This window comes from Hyla sarda, chromosome 4 (genome assembly GCF_029499605.1).
Source record: "Hyla sarda isolate aHylSar1 chromosome 4, aHylSar1.hap1, whole genome shotgun sequence".
Lineage (NCBI taxonomy): Eukaryota > Metazoa > Chordata > Amphibia > Anura > Hylidae > Hyla > Hyla sarda.
In genome coordinates this window covers 407,253,481-407,280,521 of record NC_079192.1, presented here as the reverse complement: position 1 = coordinate 407,280,521, position 27,041 = coordinate 407,253,481, and the positions used below count along the sequence as shown (strand labels likewise).

The 27,041-nt window shown below is 47.8% G+C and overlaps 1 protein-coding gene across 9 annotated transcripts in view; it reads right to left on the bottom strand.

Moving 5' to 3' along the window:
* Nucleotides 1-321: 321 nt before the first annotated feature.
* The window catches only part of LOC130267575 (uncharacterized), a 45,419-nt gene continuing 18,699 nt past the window's right edge, over nucleotides 322-27,041 (bottom strand). For all 9 annotated transcript variants that reach the window (XM_056517568.1, XM_056517565.1, XM_056517571.1 and 6 more), the window contains 11 exons: nucleotides 26,726-26,811; nucleotides 25,766-25,908; nucleotides 25,493-25,552; nucleotides 21,460-21,526; nucleotides 21,105-21,199; nucleotides 18,230-18,358; nucleotides 11,020-11,134; nucleotides 10,261-10,398; nucleotides 8,550-8,710; nucleotides 3,164-3,252; nucleotides 322-864 (listed from right to left, as the gene is read on the bottom strand). In XM_056517568.1, the coding sequence (XP_056373543.1) occupies nucleotides 633-864; nucleotides 3,164-3,252; nucleotides 8,550-8,710; nucleotides 10,261-10,398; nucleotides 11,020-11,134; nucleotides 18,230-18,358; nucleotides 21,105-21,199; nucleotides 21,460-21,526; nucleotides 25,493-25,552; nucleotides 25,766-25,908; nucleotides 26,726-26,811 (1,315 nt within the window). In that variant the 3' untranslated portion in view covers nucleotides 322-632. The remainder of the gene's footprint in view (nucleotides 865-3,163; nucleotides 3,253-8,549; nucleotides 8,711-10,260; nucleotides 10,399-11,019; nucleotides 11,135-18,229; nucleotides 18,359-21,104; nucleotides 21,200-21,459; nucleotides 21,527-25,492; nucleotides 25,553-25,765; nucleotides 25,909-26,725; nucleotides 26,812-27,041) is intronic.

Below are 27,041 nucleotides of genomic sequence, written 5' to 3'. Positions count from 1 at the left end.
AAATATATTTTTAACCCTGTCTGACCCACTATTAAAAAAAATACCAGAACAACCCCTTCAAGTCTGTATTGGTTTTTGGCCTCTAGATGTAAAGGCAGCTCCCATTTATTGAAAGCAAGCAGATATCTTAAAGGGGTACTCCGTTACCTTGCGGTCGGAGCTCCGCTTTCCAGTTCTTGTTCCGGACGATGTGTGTGCGGGCTTCCGTGTTCAGGGCAGCCCCTCGTGACGTCACGCCCGCCCCCTCAACGAAAGTCTATGGGAAGGGGGCGTGACGGCCGTCACGCCCCCTTCCCATAGACTTTCGTTGAGGGGGCGGGCGTGACCTCACGAGGGGGCGGGCGTGACCTCACGAGGGGGCGGGACGGACGTCACGAGGGGCGGCCCTGAACACGGAAGCCCGCACACACATCGTCCGGAACAAGAACTGGAAAGCGGAGCTCTGACATTCTTGTGTTATTTTTTTGGGGCCAAATTTAAAATTTACGGTGCGCTTTAAAATTGGTGAAAAATCAATATACAAAAGTGTGCTGAAAAAGTTAAAGTTTTTTCATTTTTCAGCAATTTCTCTTCACTTTTCCTTCTAATTCATGTGTTATTCTTTGTTGTTCGAGAACACGGTCTTCTCTCCATTAGTGTCCGGTCCTGAGGAAAGTCTTCCCATTAGATGGTGAGACGCTCCACACCCGGGGAGACGGCCAGTCTTCTCCTACCACTTGCTGCAAGCTGACGCTGACGGGCGAGATGAGCTGAGAGATGGGTCCGCGGGAACGGAGGGAGAGACGGGCGGCCAGGAGACCCATCCTAACACAAGTGTCTGTGTCATATTTGGCTTGTACTCCTGTAAGGAGACCAGCCATGAAGCTGTGAGGAAGAAAGAAGAAGAGTTATTTGCTTGTACAATTGTAGAAAAATCAAATAAAGCTGAAACATTCTGACAAATGTGGTAGGGGGGGGTGTGATGCAGGGCAGAGGGAATTACCCTAGGGGTAGATGGCATTAACTCCTTGTATTCGTGACGCCAGGGTGTGGTTTATCCTCAATACCACCCGAAGGTATACCACTGGATCCTGGGCTAGGCACGGGGGGCAATAATGACTACGACGCCAAGATACGGTAGCTTTACTGAGGTTAGGTGGAAAAGTCTAAACAGTTCAGCCAGGGCCATGGAGGTGACTGTGACTTCAATTGTCTAGTCAACATGGCCTGCACTAAATTGTCCCCATCTACTACAAGTCCCAGCAAGCCCTTAAAGGACATGTCCGGTGCTCACTTTTCTTATTGTATCCGTTCCGGGCTGCAAAAAAAAAAGAAAATAAGCTTTCTCTTGCCTGCCTACGCTCCCCCGGTGCTCCGGTACAGGCGTTCGGTCCCCGGGCTGTATTCTTCTTACTTCCTGTTAGCCCGGCACGTCACACGGAGCTTCAGCCTATCACTGGCCGAGGCGGGACATCGCTGCGGCCGGTGATAGGTTGAAGCTCCGTGTGACGTGCCGGGCTAACAGGAAGTAAGAAGATTACAGCCCGGGGACCGAACGCCTGTACTGAAGCACCGGGGGAGGATAGGCAGGTAAGAGAAAAGGTGTTTTCTTTTATTTTTCAGCCCGGAACGGATAAAATAAGAAAAGTGAGCACCGGACATCTCCTTTAAGGTCTCTGATGACTGTGACTTGACTTGACTTGTGACTGACAATACTGTGGCTGTGGCTTACTTGTAGCTTGTGGGTGCAGGACTTGACTTGGGGCTCCGTAAAGGGGGGCTCGTTTGACCAGGGCCGGCCTTAGGGGTGTGCGAGCTGTGCGGCCGCACAGGGCGCCATAGCAACAGGGGCGCCAGGCGGCCGTCACAGCTCGCACCATGTATGCCGGTGTAATGAAGAAAACTGTGCCCCGTAGCGGAATGTGACCCTCCTCACAGGGACACAGTTTTCTGCTTTGCAGGCCGCTCCCTCTCATTACACTCCCACTACCCTCCCTCAACTGTGACCCTATGCGGAGGGACACATTCCGCTTCAGGGCACAGTTTTCTTCATTACACAGGGAGGTGTCACTTACCCCGCCCTCCTCCGTGTCTCTGGTTGGCTGGCGGCCCGAGTCTGAAGAGGGACGTCGCGCATGTGACGTACCTCCGCAGACCCGCACAGAACGTCAGTGACGTCACTCGTCAGGCCGCCGGAGAGAAGAGAAGCGCAGCGCAGGTAAGGTTGTCTATGTGCATGTGTGGGTGTCTGTCTGTCTGTGTGTGTGTGTGTGCATGTGTGGGTGTCTGTCTGTCTGTGTGTGTGCATGTGTGGGTGTCTGTCTGTCTGTGTGTGTGCATGTGTGGGTGTCTGTCTGTCTGTCTGTGTGCATGTGTGGTTGCCTCTCTGTGTGTGTGTGTGTGTGTGTGCGCATGTGTGGTTGCCTCTGTGTGTGTGTGTGTGTGTGTGTGTGTGTGCGCATGTGTGGTTGCCTCTCTGTGTGTGTGTGTGTGTGTGTGGGACGGTGGGGGGACGGGGGGAAGGGCAAGCGACAATGCTACCATATGTGGGGAACCTGCTACTACCTAATGTGGGGAACCTGCTTCTTCCTAATGTGGGGCTATACTGCACCTAATGTGGGGGACTATACTGCCAACCTAATGTGGGGCTATACTGCACCTAATGTGGGGGAGCTATACTGCACCTAATGTGGGGAACTATACTGCACCTAATGTGGGGGAGCTATATTGCACCTAATGTGGGGGAGCTATACTGCACCTAATGATACTATTTACAGCCGCGCGGGGGGCGTAAAATGTTTTCTTCTTCCTAGGGGGGACATGACAGAAAATAATTGAGAAGCACTGCTCTGAATGAAGGTGCTGGTCCCCAAGTACTTTAATAGGGTTTTATTTGCCACGCGTTTCGATCCCGGACAGGGATCGAAACGCGTAGCAAATAAAACCCTATTAAAGTACTTGGGGACCAGCGCCTTCATTCAGAGGAACTTATTTCCAAAAATGTCTACATTACAAGTGGAGCGGGGGAGAGCTTCTACTGCAGTTAGTTGCCTTACAGCCAGACAGAGGTTTGTGAGAGAAAGAGAAGGTTCAACTGGGACCCATGTTTGAGATTTTTCTATTATCTACACATAGTGTACCTATAATGTCCCCCCCCCCCCCCCCCCCCAAAAGTAGTACAGACCTATCGCCTGCGCCTGATACGTTGATGATTTCTTCTGGTGAAATGGTGGCGGCTGGATAATGTACAGCGCACAGATCATCCCTGGATACCTAATACGAGAGGAAAAGAAACAATTACTGCAAGAAATGAGTAATTGAAATGCAACACACAGGCTTACTCAATAAGTATCCCGAAAACAAATCGGCGCATGTTCACACACAGGCTCCTTAGGGCATGACACCGGTATTTTTTAGTGGTAAAAATCTGTACGTCGCTGCTCAGCGTTTGGAACAAACTGTTTCGAATGCTGGAGCTGGCGCCAGGAGCTTGTGACGTCATAGCCCCACCCCCTCATTATGTCATGCCCCGCCCCCTCAATGCAAGTCTATGGGAGGGGACTTGACACGCCCCCTCCCATAGACTTGCATTGAGGGGGCGGGGCTAGGAAGTCATGAGCTCCCGGCTCCAGCATTTGCAACAGCGGAGTCTTAAATCTTCATAAAACGCCTCAATTATGATTATAGGCCTAATAAGTTTAGCCTCATGGAGGGAGATATGAATAAGAAAATGCATCAAAACTGCACGCAGTGTAAACTGACCTCAACTCGTTTATAAATCTGAGTTTATCTGGGTGATTATATGAGCAGGTGCAGTGATCAAACGCCACTCCCTCTCTCTCTCTCTCTCTACAAAGCCAAAGGATTCATGGGAAATAAAGGCACCATTAGGAAAAAAATTCAGTCATTGAATCCCGGTGCCTACAGTTTGTTCCAAATGCTGAGTAGCGGAGTACCCCTTTAACCTTTGGTTTCTGCCATAGGTTTTCAATGTGTACACTGTATTGGATGCAGATTATCCCTTTCATATCATTTACTTATCAATGCGCTTTAGAAAAATTCCCATTTCCAAAGACATTGTTTAGGGGTGGAATTATAACGAATTTCGTTGCAGAATCGAACCGTGCTGTGGAAAACACACTGATTCTGGTCTGAAATCTTTGTGAGAATCTGTTGTGTGAACATGACCTGTAGATGTGTATTAGCTACAGCCAGAAATATCTATAACCTGCAGATTTTAGGCATTTCCTGAGTAAGCTGACTCTTCCTGATGTGATGCTGGAGATATGCTCAGCCAACTGGTTACTGCTCCCCCTCCCCTCTCACAGCATACAGTGTCACAAAAACAGAGAAAGAAACTGCAGTTGCATCCCCTTCCTCCCCTGTTTCCCTCTCTTATTTACAAATTACAGTTTTACACTAATTGGATTTTTTTGGGTATTTGAAAAGGTCAGCCACTTAGATGTTTCCCACTGCTGCTCTTCCTCCCTCCCCTATTACACCATACAGTCTCATAGACACATAGAGAGAAACAACAGTTGCATCCCCCTCCTCCCCCTATTCTACACTAGATGAATGTTTTGGGCACCTGAGAAGATCCTTCCGAGGTCTTTCAGCTACTGCTCGCAATTACTTTATGATCCTCTACTGGTGACTGGAATTATTTATCGGTGATGCCAGGTTAGCAGGATTTCTGCACAATTTTAAAGGGGTAATCCAACATAACGTAATTTTAGTACTTACCTGCCAGACAGTAATCAACATGTTTAGTAAGGATCTATGCTTGTCTTGGGGCTAAATGGCTGTGTTGTGAGTCCACCATAATGCTGCTGCTTTTATTTTAGTGAAATGGCTATTTCCTGTTGGAGTTCCCTCCCTCCAACTACAAGTCCCAGGATCCCTTGTTTGTAAGTTTGAGGTCACTTTTCTCCCTCTCACCAATCAGTCACCCCACCCATTGCAGCACAGCTGAGCTCCCTTCCATACGTGCTGTGCTCAAAACTACAATCCCCTGCAGCCCTGTGGAGAATGATCTCTTTCCCACCCAACAGTTGCTCTACCCATTGAAACAGACAGACTCCCTTTTAACACCTGAGTAGTGATGTAATGTCTCGGGCCATACTGCAACCTGGCAAATGCTTGAGACAACACTCATTTTGTATGCTGCTAAAAATGAACTGTTACGCCTAGCGCTCCGGGTCCCCGCTCCTCCCCGGAGCGCTCACGGCGCCTTTCTCCCTGCAGCTCCCCGGTCAGTCCCGCTGACCGGGAGCGCTGCACTGTCATGGCCGTCGGGGATGCGATTCGCACAGCGGGACGCGCCCGCTCGCGAATCGCATCCCAGGTCACTTACCCGTCCCGGTCCCCTGCTGTCATGTGCTGGCGCGCGCGGCTCCGCTCTCTAGGGCGCGCGCGCGCGCCAGCTCTCTGAGACTTAAAGGGCCAGTGCACCAATGATTGGTGCCTGGCCCAATTAGCTTAATTGGCTTCCACCTGCTCCCTGGCTATATCTGATCTCCTCCCATGCACTCCCTTGCCGGATCTTGTTGCCTTGTGCCAGTGAAAGCGTTTAGTGTGTCCAAAGCCTGTGTACCTGAACTTCTGCTATCCATCCTGACTACGAACCTTGCCGCCTGCCCCCGACCTTCTGCTACGTCTGACCTTGCCTCTGCCTTGTCCTTCTGTCCCACGCCTTCTCAGCAGTCAGTGAGGTTGAGCCGTTGCTAGTGGATACGACCTGGTTGCTACTGCCGCAGCAAGACCATCCCGCTTTGCGGCGGGCTCTGGTGAAAACCAGTAGCCTCTTAGAACCGGTCCACTAGCACGGTCCACGCCAATCCCTCGCTGACACAGCGGATCCACAACCCGTAAGCCGAATCGTGACAGTAGATCCAGCTATGGATCCCGCTGAGGTGCCGCTGCCAAGTCTCGCTGATCTTCCCACGGTGGTCGCTCAGCAATCGCAGCAGATTGCCCAACAAGGACAGCAGCTGTCGCAGTTGACCGCCATGTTACAGCAACTTCTGCCTCTGCTACAGCAGCAACCATCTCCTCCTCCAGCTCCTGCATCTCCTCCGCAGCGAGTGTCCGCTCCTAACCTCCGCTTGTCCCTGCCGGACAAATTTGATGGGGACTCTAAACTCTGCCGTGGATTTTTGTCTCAGTGTTCCCTGCATATGGAGATGTTGTCGGACTTGTTTCCTACAGAACGGTCTAAGGTGGCGTTCGTAGTAAGCCTTCTTTCAGGAAAGGCCTTGTCTTGGGCCACACCGCTCTGGGACCGCAATGATCCTGCCACAGCCACAGTCCAGTCCTTCTTCGCTGAAGTCCGGAGTGTCTTCGAGGAGCCAGCCCGAGCTTCTTCTGCCGAGACTGCCCTGTTGAACCTGGTCCAGGGTAATTCTTCAGTGGGCGAGTACGCCATCCAATTTCGTACTCTTGCTTCCGAGTTATCATGGAATAACGAGGCTCTCTGCGCGACCTTTAAAAAAGGCCTATCCAGTCGCATCAAGGATGTGCTGGCCGCACGAGAGATTCCTGCCAACCTCCAAGAACTCATCCATTTGGCTACCCGCATTGACATGCGTTTTTCTGAGCGACACCAAGAGCTCCGCCAGGAAAAAGACTTAGATCTCTGGGCACCTCTCCCACAGCATCCTTTGCAGTCTACGCCTGGGCCTCCCGCCGAGGAGGCCATGCAAGTGGATCGGTCTCGCCTGACCCAGGAAGAGAGGAATCGCCGTAGAGAAGAAAATCTCTGTCTGTACTGTGCCAGTACCGAGCATTTCTTGGTGGATTGCCCTATCCGTCATCCACGCCTGGGAAACGCACGCACGCACCCAGCTCACGTGGGTGTGGCGTCTCTTGGCTCTAAGTCTGCTTCTCCACGTCTCACGGTGCCCGTGCGGATTTCTCCTTCAGCCAACTCCTCCCTCTCAGCCGTGGCCTGCTTGGACTCTGGTGCCTCTGGAAATTTTATTTTGGAGTCGTTTGTGAATAAATTCAGCATCCCGGTGACCCGTCTTGTCAAGCCGCTCTACATTTCCGCGGTCAATGGAGTCAGACTGGATTGCACCGTGCGTTACCGCACAGAACCCCTCCTGATGCGTATTGGACCCCACCACGAAAGGATTGAGCTCTTCGTTCTCCCCAACTGTACCTCTGAGGTCCTCCTCGGTCTGCCATGGCTCCGGCTTCATTCGCCCACCCTTGATTGGACCACCGGGGAGATCAAGTACTGGGACTCTGCCTGCCACAGGAAGTGCCTCTCCCCCCCTCCCAGTCCCGTCAGGCAAGCCTCTGTGCCTCCTCATGGCTCCCGTCCTTGTGTCTCCCTGCCCCGTGCCAAGCTTCACCCTCTGCCCTCCCTCCCCATTCCAACTCCTGCTGTACTGCCTGCCGTTGAGGAAACCATCCATTCTTTCCCGGTGTCCTCATCCCAGGGGAGGCAGTCACCGGACAAAAAAAAGGGGAGACCTAAGGGGGGGGGTACTGTTACGCCTAGCGCTCCGGGTCCCCGCTCCTCCCCGGAGCGCTCACGGCGCCTTTCTCCCTGCAGCTCCCCGGTCAGTCCCGCTGACCGGGAGCGCTGCACTGTCATGGCCGTCGGGGATGCGATTCGCACAGCGGGACGCGCCCGCTCGCGAATCGCATCCCAGGTCACTTACCCGTCCCGGTCCCCTGCTGTCATGTGCTGGCGCGCGCGGCTCCGCTCTCTAGGGCGCGCGCGCCAGCTCTCTGAGACTTAAAGGGCCAGTGCACCAATGATTGGTGCCTGGCCAAATTAGCTTAATTGGCTTCCACCTGCTCCCTGGCTATATCTGATCTCCTCCCATGCACTCCCTTGCCGGATCTTGTTGCCTTGTGCCAGTGAAAGCGTTTAGTGTGTCCAAAGCCTGTGTACCTGAACTTCTGCTATCCATCCTGACTACGAACCTTGCCGCCTGCCCCCGACCTTCTGCTACGTCTGACCTTGCCTCTGCCTTGTCCTTCTGTCCCACGCCTTCTCAGCAGTCAGTGAGGTTGAGCCGTTGCTAGTGGATACGACCTGGTTGCTACTGCCGCAGCAAGACCATCCCGCTTTGCGGCGGGCTCTGGTGAAGACCAGTAGCCTCTTAGAACCGGTCCACTAGCACGGTCCACGCCAATCCCTCGCTGACACAGCGGATCCACAATCCGTAAGCCGAATCGTGACATGAACATCAGGGCAAAGATCACATAAGAATTGCGAGACCACCATCAAACACAGTTACAGACACTATATTATGAACTGCACTTACTTTACAGCCCCTGTAGCACAGTCAAATAAATAAAACACAGAATACCCCTTTGGGGAGAAATTATAAATTATAGGTTTAAGGTTCCTTTAAATTAAAACACAAATAAATAATTTGTTATGTCAAATATGGAAAATATTCTTTTTTCTATTTATCTCCTGAAGAACAGGTTCAGACCAATGGTTGCAGTCGACAAAAGGTGGAAAATATTTTAGTGCATCTTGACCTAGGAATGTAGAATGTACCTCAAATCCATATAATCAATGCTTGTCAATTGAGGCGGGTATTGTATACCTTGTCTTTTGCACGAAGAGATACTGTTCCATCATGCCCATGACCACACAAGAGGACACCGCGGGCCCCGAGAGTGACTATGACGCAGTGTATGTTCTCCAGGAGTGGCAGTGAGAGGCTGATGGCTGTATCTACCATGTCTTCTAATTTACATGGAATATCTGAGGAAGAAGACGAAGAAGACGAATGTCATGGAAACAAACATCATTATACGTGATAGTGGGTGCAGGTGAGGACTACCACCCTCGCAGATGTTACTACACATGTTTTCATAGATGAAGACGTGATGAGAGACATTGGGAATTTAGCTTTACATCTGTCACTCATCTGAAAGGTCAACATTAGACGTCTGGAAAATGTGTCTCATTGCCCTTTAGAAGTTGACATGATCCATCAATGTTATGAGTATGGATGTAAATCTACAGATACTCTATCAGGGGTTGTCTTCTGTGTCTAGTTGTTTTTGGGTCCTGGCAGAAGTGTATAGTAGACTGGAAGCCATTACACTGTTTATAGGGATCGTCAACCAGGCCAGGACTAGTATGTAGAGTTACAATATGTGTCTATGAAAAGGGGTTGTGTTATATGAACAATTCCCTCTCTTTACTAAGGATCAGTTGACATGTGCCATCAATGTTATGAGTATGGATGTAAATCTACTGATACTTTATCAGGGGTTGTCTTCTTTTAGTCTTGCAATACTGTGTCTAGTTGTTTTTGGGTCCTAGCACAAGTGTATAGCAGACTGGAAGCCTTTACACTGTTTATAAGGATTGTCAACCAGGCTAGGACTGTTATGTAGAGTTACAATATGTGTCTATGAAAAGGGGTTGTCACATATGAACAATTCCCTCTCTTTACTAAAGATCAGTTGACATGTGCCATCAATGTTATGAGTATGGATGTAAATCTACAGATGCTTTATCAGGGGTTGTCTTCTTTTAGTCTTGCAATACTGTGTCTAGTTGTTTTTGGGTCCTAGCACAAGTGTATAGTAGACTGGAAGCCATTACACTGTTTATAAGGATTTTCAACCAGGCCAGGACTGGTATGTAGAGTTTCAATATGTGTCTATGAAAAGGGGTTGTCTCATATGAACAATTACTAAGGATCCGTTGACATGTGCCATCAATGTTGTGAGTATGGATGTAAATCTACAGATACTTTATCAGGGGTTGTCTTATTTTAGTCTTGCAATACTGTGTCTAGTTATTTTTTGGTTCTGGCACAAGTGTATAGTAGATTGGAAGCCATTACACTGTTTATAAGGATATTCAACCAGGCCAGGACTGGTATGTAGAGTTACAATATGTGTCTATGAAAAAGGGTTGTCTCATATGAACAATTACTAAGGATCCGTTGACATGTGCCATCAATGTTATGAGTATGGATGTAAATCTACAGATACTTTATCAGGGGTTGTCTTATTTTAGTCTTGCAAAACAGTTTCTAGTCGTTTTTTGGTTCTGGCACAAGTGTATAGTAGACTGAAAGCCATTACACTGTTCATAAGGATTCCAGGACTGGTATGTAGAGTTAAAATATGTGTCTATGAAAAGGGGTTGTCTCATATGAACAATTCCCTCTCTTTGCTATGGATCGGTTGGTGACAAAATGCTACAGGTTCTGCAGCTGTAATCCCGAATCCCAAGTAACTTCTACAATAATATTGCTCCTCTGTACAAGGAAAAAAAACTACTAGCACACTCACCAATGTCATCTACGTATCCTAAGGTCCTGTTGATAGATAGGAGCTCCTTTAGGTTCGGAGAGATGTAGGTCAGAGACGTCCAGCTGTTTGAGGTGAAGGGTTTAGATGCTTTGTCTATGTCTGTTGGTTCGTAACAAACTGAAAAAAAATAATAATAAAATAAATTTTTAATTTCAAGGGTATGTTTGGTTGGGCAAAAAAAGGTATATGCATTTTTCACGCTTTTTTACTTAGAGAAGAAGTTACAAAAAGTATCTCAATTTATGGAGGACCCGGAATGTACATGCATTTTAACAGCAAGCTGTTAATTTCAATAGGAAGTGTGTAATGCTTCATTTCCCCTGTGGGGGCACTGTAGGCAAACAGAGCACTTGCTCCCACACATCACAGTAATGCAGACGGAGCTCCCCTGAACTTTGCTTGCAAGTGCCCTTAGATCACTGTTTCCCAACCAGGGTGCCTCCAGCTGTTGCAAAACTACAACTCCCACCATGCCCGGACAGCCTGCAGCTGTCCGGGCATGGTGGGAGTTGTAGTTTTGCAACAGCTGGAGGCACCCTGGTTGGGAAACACTGACTTAGATGCTGACATGTGATACGGTAAATGAATACATTGCAACTAATAAATATAATAAACACTACCAGGTGTATCGGCAGATGACAACTTGCAGCAAGCCTTCGCTTGCACCTTTTTCAAAGCTGGAATGTGTTCATATCAATAGTCAACAGCGATATCTGCCAGTTATGTTGGCACACTGACCTGGCACGGCGTTCTGACGGGCGATCTCACATACATACTGAATGGTTGATACCGGGACATTCCCATCTATGCACAGTAGTCGAGCCCTACGGAGATGATCTGCGAACTGAGACACCTGGTGGAGGGTGAAAGTATTACAGAAAGATACTCAGAATATTCACAACTTACTAGTACCGTATATACTCGAGTATAAGCCGAGTTTTTAAGCAAAATTTTTTGTACTGAAAACGCCCCCCTCGGCTTATACTCGAGTGAACTCTCCGCCTGTCAATCCCTTCATCAGTGGTCTTCAACCTGCGGACCTCCAGATGTTGCAAAACTACAACTCCCAGCATGCCCGGACAGCCATCGGCTGTCCAGGCATGCTGGGAGTTGTAGTTTTGAAACCTCTGGAGGTCCCCAGGTTGAAGACAACTGCGGCCTTCGTCATCATCTCCCCCCCCCCCTTCATCATCACCACCTGTCAATCCCTTCATCAGTGGTCTTCAACCTGCGGACCTCCAGATGTTGCAAAACTACAACTCGCAGCATGCCCGGACAGCCGATGCCTGTCCGGGCATGCTGGGAGTTGTAGTTTTGCAACATCTGGAGGTCCGCAGGTTGAAGACCACTGATGGCGGTGATGATGAAGGGGGGATGATGACGGGGGTCTGGATGATTATATGGGGGGGATTATGTATTTCCCACCCTAGGCTTATAGTCGAGTCGATAACTTTTCCTGGGTTTTTAGAGTAAAATGAGGGGCCTCGGCTTATATTTGGGTCGGCTTATACTCGAGTATATACGGTAACTAATAGAGGGGACAAGGTCGTTTGCTCAGGATCACTTTTTCACTTCATCACTTTTGGCAGCTACAAAGAGTGCCGCCTCTCACTTTAGACGACCAGTTCTGTCCTGCATTAAAGGGGTATTCCAGAATCAGAAAATTGTATTTTATTAAGACTATCACTCCTAGATATCTAAGTTACAATATAGTGTTTGGGTGCGTTCACACGGCCGTCTTTCCCCCCCTTTTTTTTTTTTATCCCCGTTTCGGTTCCGTTCTTGCAGGCTGTAAACGGATTAAAAACGTTTTTTTTTTTAAATCCCATTCATGTCAATGGCATATTTTTACAATCCATTTACATCCATTTGGACCCGTCTGCACTCATTTCCGTTTTTTTGATGGCTGTATTTTTTCTTCCATCAAAGAAAAAAAATAAAACGGATACATTTAATTTAACATTGAAGTCTATGGAAAACGGATGAGCCTTTAATGTCATCTGTTTGCATCCATTTTTTCAATCAGTTTTTTTTTATCCGTTTTTACTTCTGAGCATGCTCAGAACAAAAAAAAGTTTTTTGGGGTTTATTAACTGAACAATAACGGATACAAACGGATAACATCCATTTGCATCCGTTATTGTCCTTTTTTTTTTTTTTTTAAGTCTGTTTTTATTTTTGACGGGAGAAGAGCGGGACGGGTCTAGACTGCCGTGTTAACGCAGCCTTATCACAAATTGTACGGGCTTCAGCATGTTTTTGTGATTCACCCCTGACTGGAAGTTGTTCAGTCCTATTATTGTCAGTGTAGTGTTGTCTTGTCAGCTCCCTGACTCCTCCTTCTCTCCAGACAGGAAGTTGTGTAGTCGTCTTATTGTCAGTGAGGTGTTGTCTTGGCAGCTTCCTGGCTTCTCCCTCTCTTGTTGTTGTCATCACCTCTGATCAGATACAGGCAGAGGAGCAGACAGGGAATGCATAGCAGGTGCTGCAACCTCACTGATTGTGCAATAGTTCTGCTGTGAAATGAGATGTTCTGCAACAGCTCTGGGCAGGTAACTGGCCGGAGTGTTGAGGGAGGGAAGTAGGCAGGGTGGGAGGACTGTAATGAAGAACTGAGGGAAAGCAATGCATTATGGGAATTGTGGTGCTGAGCAACTGCTGAACCAGTAAGTACAAACAAAAAGTACAGGACTAACACCCCCCAAAAATGGTGCTTTCAGAGCTGGGGCAGACAGGTAAGCAATGTCATATGCTTTTTGAGCAATTTTATGTTTTTTATTTAAATCTGACATTGGAGGACCCTTTTAAGGTGCCCATACACGTTACTGAAAAGTCACCTGAACCTGCCAACTTCAGCAGGACTGACCAATTGACTAACATGTAAGGCAGCCTTCTGACACTCCCCCTGACACATGATGTCAGAAGAGAGCGAGGTCAGACATGTCGGTTCTTAACCGTCCAACCCAGGAGTCTGGCAACGGCTTACCCCTCCTCTCTCACCTGAGCAAAACATTCCAATATATAGAGGGATCAAGAGTCATAGCTGTCGACCCAATTTTTTTTTATATTTGGTCACCTTTACACAGACAACTTATGGATGTGAATTGGCAATGGTGTAATGCACAATTTTGCCTGTGGGGGCACTATACAGAAACTGAACACTTATTAGCAGGTTTTATCACAGATTAGAGCTGATCGCTGGGGACTCCAGCTGGAGAATACTTTGTTAAAACTGCGGGGAACCCCTTTAACCAAATCTTTCTAATAAATATATTTAGGTGAAGATTAAGAATTTAAGGACATATTTTTGATGTGGTAACAAGGACCGGGCGGGCCGTCCATACTCAGGATAGCTACAGTATGTTGACAGGTAAAAATAACATATTCTTTAATACCATTAATCCATGTTTTCATCTTTTCCCATCTCCTGACCTCCCACAATCCTTCTCCTCACTCTTTCCATGTTGTCGGAATGAGAAACAATACCCCTCAGCATCACCTGTCATTGGAGGACTTAGCGGAATCTTCTTAGTGACAGGACTATTGTTCAGGGGTTGTAACTATTTTTATTCCTCTCAACCCAAATTCTCTTTAATCTTTACAGATCTGATGGATTCGGCTTAATCTGCTTAACGTGACATTTGACGGGGACGGCCTGAGGATCAGTTTGTGTTATTGTATCATTATTACTAGGTTAGTTAGGAATACAGTGATCCCTCAACTTACAATGGCCTCAACATACAATAGTTTCAACATACAATGGTCTTTTCTGGACCATTGTAAGTTGAAACCAGACTCAACATACAATGTACGGACAGTCCAGACCTGTGAAACGTGTCAATGGGCAGAAGAACCGACCAATCAGAATGGGCATTCACTGGTAAAAACCCCTGTATTACTGAAGCGTATGCACTGACTGGTGTCTGGAAGCGCCCCCTACAGTACAGGGAGGTATTGCATGTTCTGTACTACTCTTTACCTGTATTACTGAAGTGCATGCACTGACTGGTGTCTGGTAGCGCCCCTTACAGTACAGGGAGGTACTACATGTTCTGTACACTTCACCTGTATTACTGAAGTGCATGCACTGACTGGTGTCTGGTAGCGCCCCCTACAGTACAGGGAGGTATTACATGTTCTGTACTCTTTACCTGTATTACTGAAGTGCATGCACTGACTGGTGTCTGGTAGCGCCCCCTACAGTACGGGGAGGTATTACATGTTCTGTACTCTTTACCTGTACCAGGGTTAGCTGCTCCTTTGGACACCAGGTGAGGGCGGCTCCATGTTACTTTTTTAGGACATTGCGTGTACTGTACAGGACCCTGAAGAAGATCCTGTCCTCTACATAGACCAGTGTTTCCCAAGCAGGGTGCCCCCAGCTGTTGCAAAACTACAACTCCCAGCATGCCCGGGCATGCTGGGAGTTGTAGTTTTGCAACAGCTGGAGGCTCCCTGCTAGGAAAACACAGACATAGAGTGATTTACAGCTCCCAGCAGATCTTTCTTACTTTTATATGTAAGGATTTGCTTTATCTATATTAGTTATCTACTTATTTTTCTTTAATCCTCACTTTTCCCAATTTTTGGATCACATTTTGGGGGCTTCAGAACCAATTACCAGGTTTCCATAGGGTTCTGGCCTCAACATACAATGGTTTCAACATACAATGGTCATCCCAGAACCAATTAATATTGTAACTTGAGGGACCACTGTATAGGGTCTCAGGCAAAAAGAGCTATTGGGCCCCTTAAAGGGGTACTCCGGCGCTAAGACATCTTATCCCCTATCCAAAGGATAGGGGATAAGATGCCTGATTGTGGGGGTCCCGCCACTGGGGACCCCCGTGATCTTGCACGCAGCACCCCGTTACAATCAGTCCCCAAAGCATATTCGCTCCGGGTCTGATGACTGGCGATCACGTGGCTGGAGCATTGTGATGTCACGGTTCCGCCCCCGTGTGACATCATGCTCCGCCCCCTCAATGCAAGCCTATGGGAGGGGGCGTGACAGCTGTCTGTCTCAGGGGCGGAGCGTGACGTCACAATGCTCTGGCCCCATGATCGCCAGTCATCAGACCCGGGGCGAACATGCTCCAGGGACTGATTGTAATGGGGTGCTGCCTGCAAGATCATGGGTGTCCCCAGTGGCGGGACCCCCGCGATCAGGCATCTTATCCCCTATCCTTTGGATAGGGGATAAGATGTCTTAGCGCTGGAGTACCTCTTTAACACTTGAGAGATGATACACCTTTATGGTGCGCACAGAGCCGAAGAACAGTTAGTTCTCCAAGCGTTGTGAAGAGGGAGGATGAGTGTAGTTGGTGTCTGGGGGTGCGTAATGTGGCCCTGTGAGAAGTGGTTAGGAGTCTTGGGTTTTAGCCAGTGTTCCCAAGGAAGTGGATTGGTTTGATTTGGTGACAATGGAGAACAAGAAGGTTCAGCCTAGTTTCACTGGAGAATGAGAAGGTTCTACGCTCTTTCAGTGGATGGCAAGGATGGGGAAATATGCTGGGATTAGTGTAACTGGTGCCTGTGGGTGTGTAAGATGGCACTTGAAGAAAGTTTGGGTTTTAACGGCCCAGGTTGTTTAACCGGCGTACTGAGTAAGGAAATGGGTCCATTTTGGTCGATACAGGATGAGAACAGTCTGGTTTTACCGGAGGATAAGGAGGTTCAACATGGTTTGAGTTGAGGGAAAGTACGGGATTGGTGTAACTTGTCTCTGGGGTTGCGTACAGTGATCCCTCAACTTACAATGGCCTCAACATACAATAGTTTCAACATACAATGGTCTTTTCTGGACACTTGAAGAAAGTTTGGGTTTTAACGGCCCAGGTTGTTTAACCGGCGTACTGAGTAAGGAAATGGGTCCATTTTGGTCGATACAGGATGAGAACAGTCTGGTTTTACCGGAGGATAAGGAGGTTCAACATGGTTTGAGTTGAGGGAAAGTACGGGATTGGTGTAACTTGTCTCTGGGGTTGCGTAAAATGGCACTTGAATAAGGGTTTGGGGTCTTGGGTTTTATCTTTGTGTCCATGGGGAAAGGAAAGGGATGTATAAATGGGCATTCTCGTTAAAACTAATTTTTGCTATTGCACTGCTTATGGTAAATAAAAAATATTTCTAATGTACTTTGTTTTAAAAAAGAAAAAAATTAAGTTTGTTTTAAAAAAGCTGCCACTAAGTGTCTCCCTACTTGTCCAGAGCACATTTCCCACCATCTCAGACTTCTGACTCCTGCTGGCCTGGCAGTAGTCCAAAATCAGGAAATGCAGTCTGGAGTGCTGTTGAGGGCGGGGGGGGGGGGGGGGGGGTGCAGACTTATCCAATCATAGCTCATCTCATACTGAACTACTCTGGGCTGTATGTAGCAGAGCAGAGCCGTTTGAAGGAATTTGGGGGCCCCAAGCAGAATAGACATGTAGGCAGGTAGTACCCCAGATTAACCCCTCCCCCAAGTAGGAAGGTAGTACCCCCAGATTACCCCCCCCAGTAGGCAGGTAGAACCCCCAGATTAACCCCCTCCCCCCCAGTAGGCAGGTAGTACCCCTTGATTAGACTACTTCTGCTGCTGCAGTTGCCGAAAATTCAGGGCAGAACCTTCCCCAGTCCCCAGATAAGGGCTTGCATAGCTACGCATAACACGCTGTAATAATGTTCGCGCACGTCACGCTCTCAGAATGCCTAGGCACGGCGTCAGGAGGTAGTAACGCCAGCCCTTGAATTCTGCGAGCGTGACCTGAGGTGAGCGAACGTCAATATGAGGTCGGCGGCATAGCTGTACGGCACCTAACTGTGGGTGGGGACATCCTGAGTTCCCGGCAACTACAGGTGAGCCAGGCACACAAAATAGGAGCCGGAGGCTGAGCGGCTTTAGTCGCTTACTCCCGCTCCAGGCTCCCGCACTGCTGGCCCAGCCGGCCGACAGGGCGATGTGCCGAATCAGGATAGGGGCAGGAGGATGGCCCGGCACAACAAGCACTCGGGACCTCCGGGCTAGCTTTTTTATTTTTTATTTTTTATTTTTTAAATCAACTGATGCCAGAAAGTTAAACAGATTTGTAAATTACTTCTATTCAAAAATATTAATCCTTCCAGTACTTATCAGCTGCTTTGTACTACAGAGGAAGTTCTTTTCTTTTCAAATGTCTTTTCTGTCTGACCATAGTGCTCTCTGATGACACCTCTGTACGTCTCAGAAACTGTGAAGAGCAGGAGCAAATCCCCATGGCAAACCTCACCTGTGGTCAGACAGAAAAGAAAATTAAAAAGAAAAGAACTTCCTATGCAGCAGCTGATAAGTACTGGAAGGGTTAAGATTTTTAAATAAATGTAATTTACAAATCTGTTTAACTTTCTGGCACCAGTTAAAAAAAAATTGTTGTCACCGGAGTACCCCTTTAACTAATGTTCGCAAGGACTGAGAATGGTTCAACCTTGTTTCAATAGAGGATGAAGAGGTGTTAACTTGCAGCTTCGGCGCTTAAACTTATTGGGGGAGATTTAGCAAAACCTGTGCAAAGGAAATGTTATCCAGTTGCCCGTAGCAACCAATCAGATTTCTTCTTTCATTTTGCAGAGGCCTAATTGAAAATGAAAGAAGCGATCTGATTGGTTGCTATGGGCAACTGGGCAACTTTTCCTCTGGACAGGTTTTGATAGATCTCCCCCATGGTGTACAGTCTGGGCATCAGGCCACGGGTCTCCAGAAGAAGACTATGGGGGAGATTTATCAAAACCTGTCCAGAGGAAAAGTTGACCAGTTGCCCATAGCAACCAATCAGCTCACTTCTTTCATTTTGCAGAGGCCTTGTTAAAAATGAAAGAAGCCATCTGATTGGTTGCTATGGGCAACTGGTCAAAGTTTTCTCTGCACATGTTTTGATAAATCTCCCCCTATGTGTACACAGGTCTATAACACATGAAATCCACTAATTCTTACATGTTTCTCTGTTATCTGCTGGTGAATGTCCATGTCTCCCAGTCCGAGGCTCAGTTCTCCACTGCCAGAGATGACTGCGCAGTACGTGGCGGTATTCTGACCCTTCAGATGTGCCACCCCTCTCATATCCTGTAAGAAAAGAATGTTTATAGTAGCCGTGATCATTTTTCTCTTTGGTGATGTTTTATGTAGCTGTTCCTTAGTTTTATCTATTTCTGAGAAAGCTGGATATCACTTTAGGCACCAAAACTGCTAAAACTGCTGTTCTACCTACCGTATGTATCAATGTATCACTGTTAAACCCTACAACCATTGAAGGAGCTATAATAGTGTAGGAGCTTTTTATCTTAAAACTCTACATTTTGCCATTTCTCTGTTAAAGAGTACCTATCATCAACTAAACTTTTCCTAATCCCCATGTGTCCCTGACTCTATGTATATCCCTGTGATTATTTCTAGTTAAAACCCCCTGTAGGCGGCAGGCGCGACATCATTTTATGCCTGCCAGGGACGGCTTCCGCCCTTCTTCCTGTATGCTGCGCTCCCTCACTGGAGCACGCATACAGGCTAAGTACAGGGCAGGGACGGCAGCCTACGAGTCTCCTCCTGTCTGTTTGGCTATACACGCGCCATACAGAGAGGTGGAACATCATAGGACAGAACTGCCATGCCCTGCAGGGATATGCACAGAGCACTCACTGTCTGATTGACAGGCAGGGAGCTGCGCTGAGTATGCGATTTCGGACTCAACAGCCAGACCGGCAAGTCCTAAATCACCGAAAAAGCTAGCGGACAGGGGCTCCTAGAGAGACCCCTAGTGGACAAATTTTGTAAACGAAAATACACATGAAAGGAGAATTTTTTTTTATAGAATCCAATTACAAAGTTAATATATATATATTATTTTTTTTTTTTTTTTACTATAAAATATAAAAAAAAAGACTTTTGATGAGAGGTACTCTTTAAAGGAAAAGTATCATGAAAAAAAAACGTATCCCCTATCTGAAGGATAGGGGATAAGTTTTAGATCGTGGGAGGTCCGAGCGCTGGGGCCCCTGCGATCTCTTGTTTAGAGCCCCGGCTCTCCTATACAGTGGCATGTCACGCCCCCTGCCCAAAGCGGGGCCGCCACGCCCACTCTATATAGTTCTTTGGGAGAGCCGAAGGTTCTCCCATAGAACTTTATAGAGGGGGTGTTAGGATTCGGCAGGCTGGATGTGGATCCTCTGTGTCAGAGAGGGATTGGTGTGGACCGTGCTGGTGGACCGGTTCTAAGTTGCTACTGGTATTCACCAGAGCCCGCCGCAAAGCGGGATGGCCTTGCAGCGGCGGTAGCAACCAGGTCGTATCCACCGGCAACGGCTCAACCTCCCTGACTGCTGAGATAGGCGTGGGACAGAAGGACTAGGCAGAGGCAAGGTCAGACGTAGCAGAAGGTCGAGGCAGGCGGCAAGGTTCGTAGTCAATAGCAATAGCAAGAGGTCAGGTACACTGGTAAGGCAAACACAGTAATAGCTTTCTCAAGGCACAATGGCAACAAGATCCGGCAAGGAAGTGCAGGGGAAGTGAGGTAATATAGACAGGGAGCAGGTGGAGGCTAATCAGACAGATTGAGCCAGGCAACAATCATTGGTGCACTGGCCCTTTAAATCTTAAAGAACTGGCGCGTGCGCGCGCCCTAAGAAGTGGAGCCGCGCGTGCCAGGACGAGACAGCCGGGGACCGGGACAGGTGAGAGACTTGGGATGCGATTCGCGAGTGGGCGCGTCCCGCTATGCGAATCGCATCCCCGCCGGCAGTGTCAGTGCAGCGCTCCCGGTCAGCGGGTCTGACCGGGGCGCTGCAGAGAGAGGAACGCTGCGAGCGCTCCGGGGAGGAGCAGGGACCCGGAGCGCTTGGCGTAACAGGGGGTGTGGAGACCCTCGCTTCATGAGAGGGTCATGACGTGCCACTGTATATGAGAGCCAGGGCTCTAAACAGGAGATTGTGGGAGGCCCAGCGTTAGGACCCCCCATGATCCTTTGGATAGGGGATAAGTTTTTTTTTTACATGATACATGTCCTTTCCTCCTAAAAATGTATGACAAAATAGACAACTGGGCCTTACCATTCCACTGTCAATATGGTGTGTCCCTACACCAGGTATAGGCAACCTTCGGCGCTGCAGATGTTTTGGACTTCATCTCCGATTATGCTTTGGCATGTAGATGAGATGTAGTCCAAAACATCTCCAGTGCCGAAGGTTGGCTATACCTGCCCTATCAGCAAAGGCAGACAGTGGTAGCAATGAATATAATTTTATTCGGATCCCATAAAACCGCATGCAAGCAGCATAACAGCCATCAAGCAACTCACAAAAGGCGTGGACGCGTTTCAGATATGCAAACCTTCGTGCTACAATGAAGGGTGCATACCCGAAACGCGTCCACGCCTGTTGTGAGTTGCTTGATGGCTGTTATTCCGCTTGCATGCGGTTTTATGGGATCCAAAGAAAATTATATTCATCGCTACCACTGGCTACCTTTCCTGATTCGTTGTTGTTCCTTGGAGTATACAGCCGTGTTGGAGGTCCTGAGAGCCGACCATCTCTTCCTATACCTGCCCTACACAGTCTGATACTGTCAACGCTGATAGTACAATGACAGGGTAAGAAGAGATATGCCCCATTAACAAGGGAAATGGTAACACCTAGATGTCAATGTATTTGGACATTTCCGGGGGGAATAACAGAGTAACAGCAAACTGCAGAATACTAAGAAAAGATACCAGGTCCCCTTCAAAATCTAGAAACCATTGAGGAATTTTGCTTTAAAGCCAACAAAGATGGGATATTGTTGTAGTAGATAAGTTTTATACATGGCAGTGTGACAGACTCACCATGTGCGAGCAGTACCGAAAGACCGAATCAGAGAGGTCATCTTGTCCTACAGCGGAGATGAAAAGGGGTCGGACACCGAGGCGGCTCATACAATCTGAAGAGGAACAGAACGTACCAGCATTACAAAGCTCTGCCAAGTGTCCTAAATACAATCTTGTCTAATCATAGGATTGAGGAGAAAACCAAAAATATTCTAGTTGCCCTTGAAAGTGAACGTCCACACTATTAAATATGTCTAAGATTCTTGACTTCTCAGCATCCTAAATGGACCAGAAGTATGGACCAATGCCTGACCACTTCTTAGCCAAGACATTAGGTCCATGCCAAGAAGCAACTTTTCATGCCCCATCTTACCTGCTAGATTCCGTCCCACACCTCCGAAGGACTGGTTGACTTGACCCGGGTTAGTCTGTCCTCCAAACTACAAGGAAAAGCCACAAGACAGAATCAGAACTGGGGATATATGAGATAAAGTAAGATCATATTAATGTTGGCCCCAGAATCCGTTGATGACCAGCCCACCACTTTATGGGTATGGGGATGTCTACTTTATGTGTTGGGGTTCAACATGCCCAATCCATTTCTTCTCATAGGAGAAAGACAGCCATACACATGAGAACTTTGTCTGATGGACAATTGTTCAGCCAACACATATCTCTTCTGATCCCCCAATACCCTTGCAAACTTGGTTTGGCCAAATAGGCATTTGTTCTTAATTTGCAAAGGGAATAAAGCCATGTAAAGACTTATCTCTCCAAGGGATTAAACATGTCTGAACCTTTTCTCCTCCAACATCTGAGTCGGAAGGCCCCCATATACAGTATATGGCCAGCTAGTCCTATGAAAATTGTCAGGTTTGGCGGATTCTTATCTAAGGTGTATGGTCAGCTTAAAAGAGAACTCCAGACAAGATTAACACAGGATAGGGGATTAACACGAATGAAACAAAGGGAAGTGCAGCTCAATAAGGTAGTAGGGAGTGCCGAGGTAAACTGGAAAGCACTAAATACCCAAAGTGCCTGGTGGAAATTATAATTGAAAAAAGTGGGGTACAGTCCTCAGGCGCTCTCTAATGGGATGCGTGGAAATGGGGAAGGAGAGGGGGCGGAAGTGGGAGAAGGAGTATAGGGAGAGTAAGAGAGGTATTGTGTAGGGGAAGTAAGAAGGAAAGAAAGATGGCTACAACACCAAGATAGGGGTGTAGGGAGAGTAATCCTCTACACAACACCTCTCTTACTCTCCCTACACCCCTATCTTGGCGTTGTAGCCATCTTTCTTTCCTTCTTACTTCCTCTACACAACACCTCTCTTACTCTCCCAATACTCCTTCTCCCCCTTTCCCCCCCCCCCCCCCCTTCCCCATTTCCACGTATCCCATTAGAGAGCGCCTGAGGACTGTACCCCACTTTTTCCAAGGATAGGGGATAAGTAGCTGATCACGGAGGGTCCGACCACTAGAACACCCCCCCCCCCCCCCCCCCCCATGATCTCAAGAACAGGACCCGGTTCTCAGTGAGAGCTGCAGACGGCACATGCTCCTTTCATTTCTATGGGGACGCCGAAGAGACCTGAGGTGGCCCAGTACCCTTGCTGCTCTGTCAGGCAGCCTCCATGCAGTGTCCCCTGGGCCACCCTATGTTTTGCCATTTGTTATGATGTGAAGTGTGTAAAGAAGTGTTATAACTTTAAGAATGTTCCCAAGTGATCTTCAGTTGTCATGTGACTTATCATGTGATTGTTACCAAGGAGGTATCAGTTACCAGGTGACTTAAGGGTGACCAATGAGACCCCACCAGAGTCTCCCCCATAAAAGCCCTGGGAGGAGTCTCTTAAACCACGCCCTGGCATCACAAATATAAGAGATTAATGCCATCTGCCCCTAGGGTAATTCCATCTGGCCTGCAGCACACACCCCATACCACACCATCTACTTGTAAATAAGAAGTGCATCTCACTGAGAGAGTCGGGGTCCTGTTCCAGAGATTGCGGTCAGCTACTTATCTCCTATCCTGGGAGCTGGAGTTCTCCTTTAAGGTGCATAGCCATCTATAAAGTAGTGATCATTGGAGCAGGATTTTTCTCCACTCGGTATCTGTCATCCTAATATAAAACACTATACTCATGAAGTACAAGGGTCATACATTGAAGATACTGTTGCTGTCGAATGAAAGTTTATTTGAGCCACAACTATCTCTTCCAACTAACCCATACACATAAATGTTCATCTATCTGATAGTGTGTATACTGTGAAAAGGAAGAAGAAAGCCGGTGCCAGACTCCTTATCTCCCCAAGAACAAAAGGTTGAAATCCAACATGGCCGACCATTCTCTTCCCAGCCATCTTCTCTTGAGGGAGAGTTAAAGGGGTACTCCCACCCTATACATCTTATCTCCTATCCAAAGGATAGGGGATAAGATGTCTGATCTCGGGGGTTCTGCCGCTTGGGACCCCCGCAGTATTGCATGTGGCACCCACCTGTTTTTTGTGCGGAAGCGCTGGAGGGTCTGAGTCACAACTACAGGAACGGAAGTCCGTGACGTCAGGACTCCGCCCCCGTGGGACGTCACGCCCGTCCCCTCAATGCAAGTCTATGGGAGGGGGCGGCGGGACCCCCGAGTTCAGACATCTTATCCCCTATCCTTTGGATAGGGGATAAGATGTCTAGGGTGGGAGTACCCCTTTATACACATTGAACCTTTCACCACAAGCTTCTGACAACCCCAAATGTCCCATTAATGACCAGAATGCCATAGATTCCCCTTTTTAAGGCCAGCAGTGGTCCCATAGGACTAACTTCTCTGCTGACGTCACATAGCACACAATAAAGCCCTGCGTTACACCAGATCCCGAGGTTATAAATAAAGTTTCGAGAGCTTTGGGCATCTTAGTCGGCTGTTTATGTTTCTCATCATTTTAATAAACTTCCTATTTTTATGCAGCGGTTTATGGGAACCTTCTTTAAGGGATCATTCACTGAGATCAGATGAGCGGAGGGGATTTTATAGCAAATAAAGTTTATTTATCGACAGCAAGTTAAACTTAGTTCTTGTGCATCACTCTGTGTCCTATTCTTCATGTTCCAGGCAGGAGAGGACTCTATAATTGGAAACATACAGGAAGGGGGGGGGGGGGGGGGGTAATAGCAGGCTATTCTCTTTTATTAGACTTTGAAGAGAGTATCCTCCTTTTATTATCATGTTATTGTTAGGAACATTCTTGTAACGTACCGGTCAGGTGACAGGAGGTGGATCCACTGAACCAGAGGAGCGATGACGTGGGCCGTACCAGGGGAACGGAGTCTAATGGACTACTGGTCTTCACCAGGGCCCGCTGCAAAGTGGGATGGTCTTGCTGCGGCAGGTAGCCCCCAGGTCGTTCCACCCGATAGCGACTCGACCCCTCTGGTAGCTGAGAATGGCGCGGTACAGTAGGAGCAGGCAGAAGCGTAGTCAGACGTAGCAGAGGTCAGGGCAGGCGGCACAGGTTCACAGGCGACAGTCAGGCAACAGGTCAGGGCAGGCAGAACGGGTTCACTAGCGGTAGTCACGGGCAACGGGTCGGCAACAGGCAAGGGCAACACAGAACTAGGGGAACGCTTTCACTAGGCACAAGGCACTAAAGATCCGGTGAGGGCAGGAAGGGGCAGGAGACATTTATATGGGCAGTGAGGACCAGGCACCAATCAATGGTGCGCTGGCCCTTTAAATTTCATGAAGCCGGCGCGCACGCGCCCTAAGGAGCGGGGCCGCTCGCGCCGGGAGACAGAGGCAGCGCAGGAGGACGGGGCTGCAGGTGACAGAATGCGGGATGCGGCGCGTGTGCGGGAATCAGCCGCCACGCTAACCGCATCCCTGCCGGCGGAATCCCCGCGCTCTCGGTCAGTGTGTCTGACCGGGAAGCGCCGGGACACAGTAGACAGAGGCAGGGACAGCGAGCGCTCCGGTACAGAGGAGGGGACCGGAGCGCTCACTGTTACAATTCTGCTCTGTACTTGACAATCTTCAGCATAGACTTTGAATGCCTGTACTCTGTGGGGGTCCCAGTCATTAAACCCCTATGGATCAGACACTATCACAGGATAGCGGCTAAGTGGTCAATATAGTATAACCCATTAAAAGAGATTCTGCAATATTGAAGGTTCATCACTGTGTAATAAAAATAAGTGCTACAATTTTCTTACATTCTGTGCAAATGAATTTTTTTTTTCGTTCAAGATCTCTGCTTGTTGTCATTGTACAATTGTATATAGACCAGAAACCTCTCTGTAACCTGTGTGTCAGTGTTTAATGTCACAGGAAAAGTACTTATCCAGGTTTTATAGGGCCAGAGAACAAAAGGAAGCTTTCTTGTAAAAAAAAATAAAAAAAATGATGTACATTAACATACCTCCATTTTGTCCTGAGCTACTTTCGCAACAAAGTCAACATTGATGCCTCCAATTACAACCTGAAAATGAGTGAAGATGTGAGATGAATTGAGTTAGATGGATTTATCTAGATCCAGCCTAATAGCAGGTATATAGATCTGTATGCAGTAAGCTCCCCCTGGTGGTGGCTGCAGATAAACAGAATTCTATCATGAAGGTAAGCTAGTTAGATGATGATAAATGGATAGATAGATAGATAGATAGAGGAATCCTAGTGGAATTGTCACACTTACTGTCCTGGAGTCAGATATCTTATCCTCTGATTTCTGACGGTGACGTAATTCTTTTCTTCCGCCTCCTTTAGGTTTTCGGATCTTGCTCAAGGCTACTGCTATGCAGCTTCCAACCTTGGCATTATTCTTTATGAGGGCAATATCTTGATGACCATTAAGAAAGTATATTTAACTTCACACCATGTCTGCAAAATATCTGGGGTTGAGTACATAGGAGTGTCTGACACTGACCCTATGTCGGAGTCTACATTCCATCGTAGCTCTGGGATCAGGACACCCCATCTTCAGCTGGTCTCTGCTGACAGTCTTCTTCCTTGGAGCCAGGTGGAGCTGCAGATGTGACGTCACAGTGCCACTCAGCCAACCACTGGTTGCAGTGGTGTCCTGCCTCGGCCCATGATTGGTGTGCAGCACTGTAAGGCTGTAGACGCTATCCTCTGCAGCTCCGATTAAAGCAGAGTCTCCGGCTGCGGATGGGGCGACCAGGGAGCAGAGGAAGGTGAGTTAAAGTGTTGGGGGTCAATAGGGGGGACAAAAAGACAAAAATATACTTTACCGGACAACCCCTTTAATTAACAAGAAGGATTGTTCCTGTCCCATTCTATTTAGGTGGATTCCTTGATTCTAATCTATTAGACAGGTAAGTAAATGGCTACAACAAAAGCTTTCCTTTACCTGGAGGACCCAACATATCTGTGTGCTATCTTATTTAATTAGGAAGCATGTAATACATTGTTTCTCCTGCGGTGGTGCTGCAGAGATATTGTACAACTAACAGCTGATTGTTGGCTCTTTTTAGTTCGAACCTTTTAACAAATAAAGATAATGCAAAATCGACAATTTACCTTCAACAAAATGAGGAAGGAGAGTTACAAAACCTATGCACCATGATACTGTGAAGAAGAATGATCGGCTCAATCTATGAACCAACTGAATTTGCCAAAGATTGGTCAAGGATACTGGAATCTAGAGATTTCCCTTCAGTCATCTCATTTACTCTCCTCAACAGGAATGGGGTCACGTCTTTTCCCACAATGCCTTGCATCCTAATAATAAAAATAAACAGAGTTTAGACAATACAGAAAATAAAACTGCATCATATACTGTTTATACCTTTACTGTCCACTGATGTTAGGTCTCCTTTGGTACCGGGGACTGGGTGCACCTAAGCAAGGCAGAATGTCTTGTTGACATCTCTGACCTAAGCCCAACCAGCCGTCCTCCCATCTACGTACCTGATGGCTACAACATCTGCACACATACTCAAGCCCCTGGT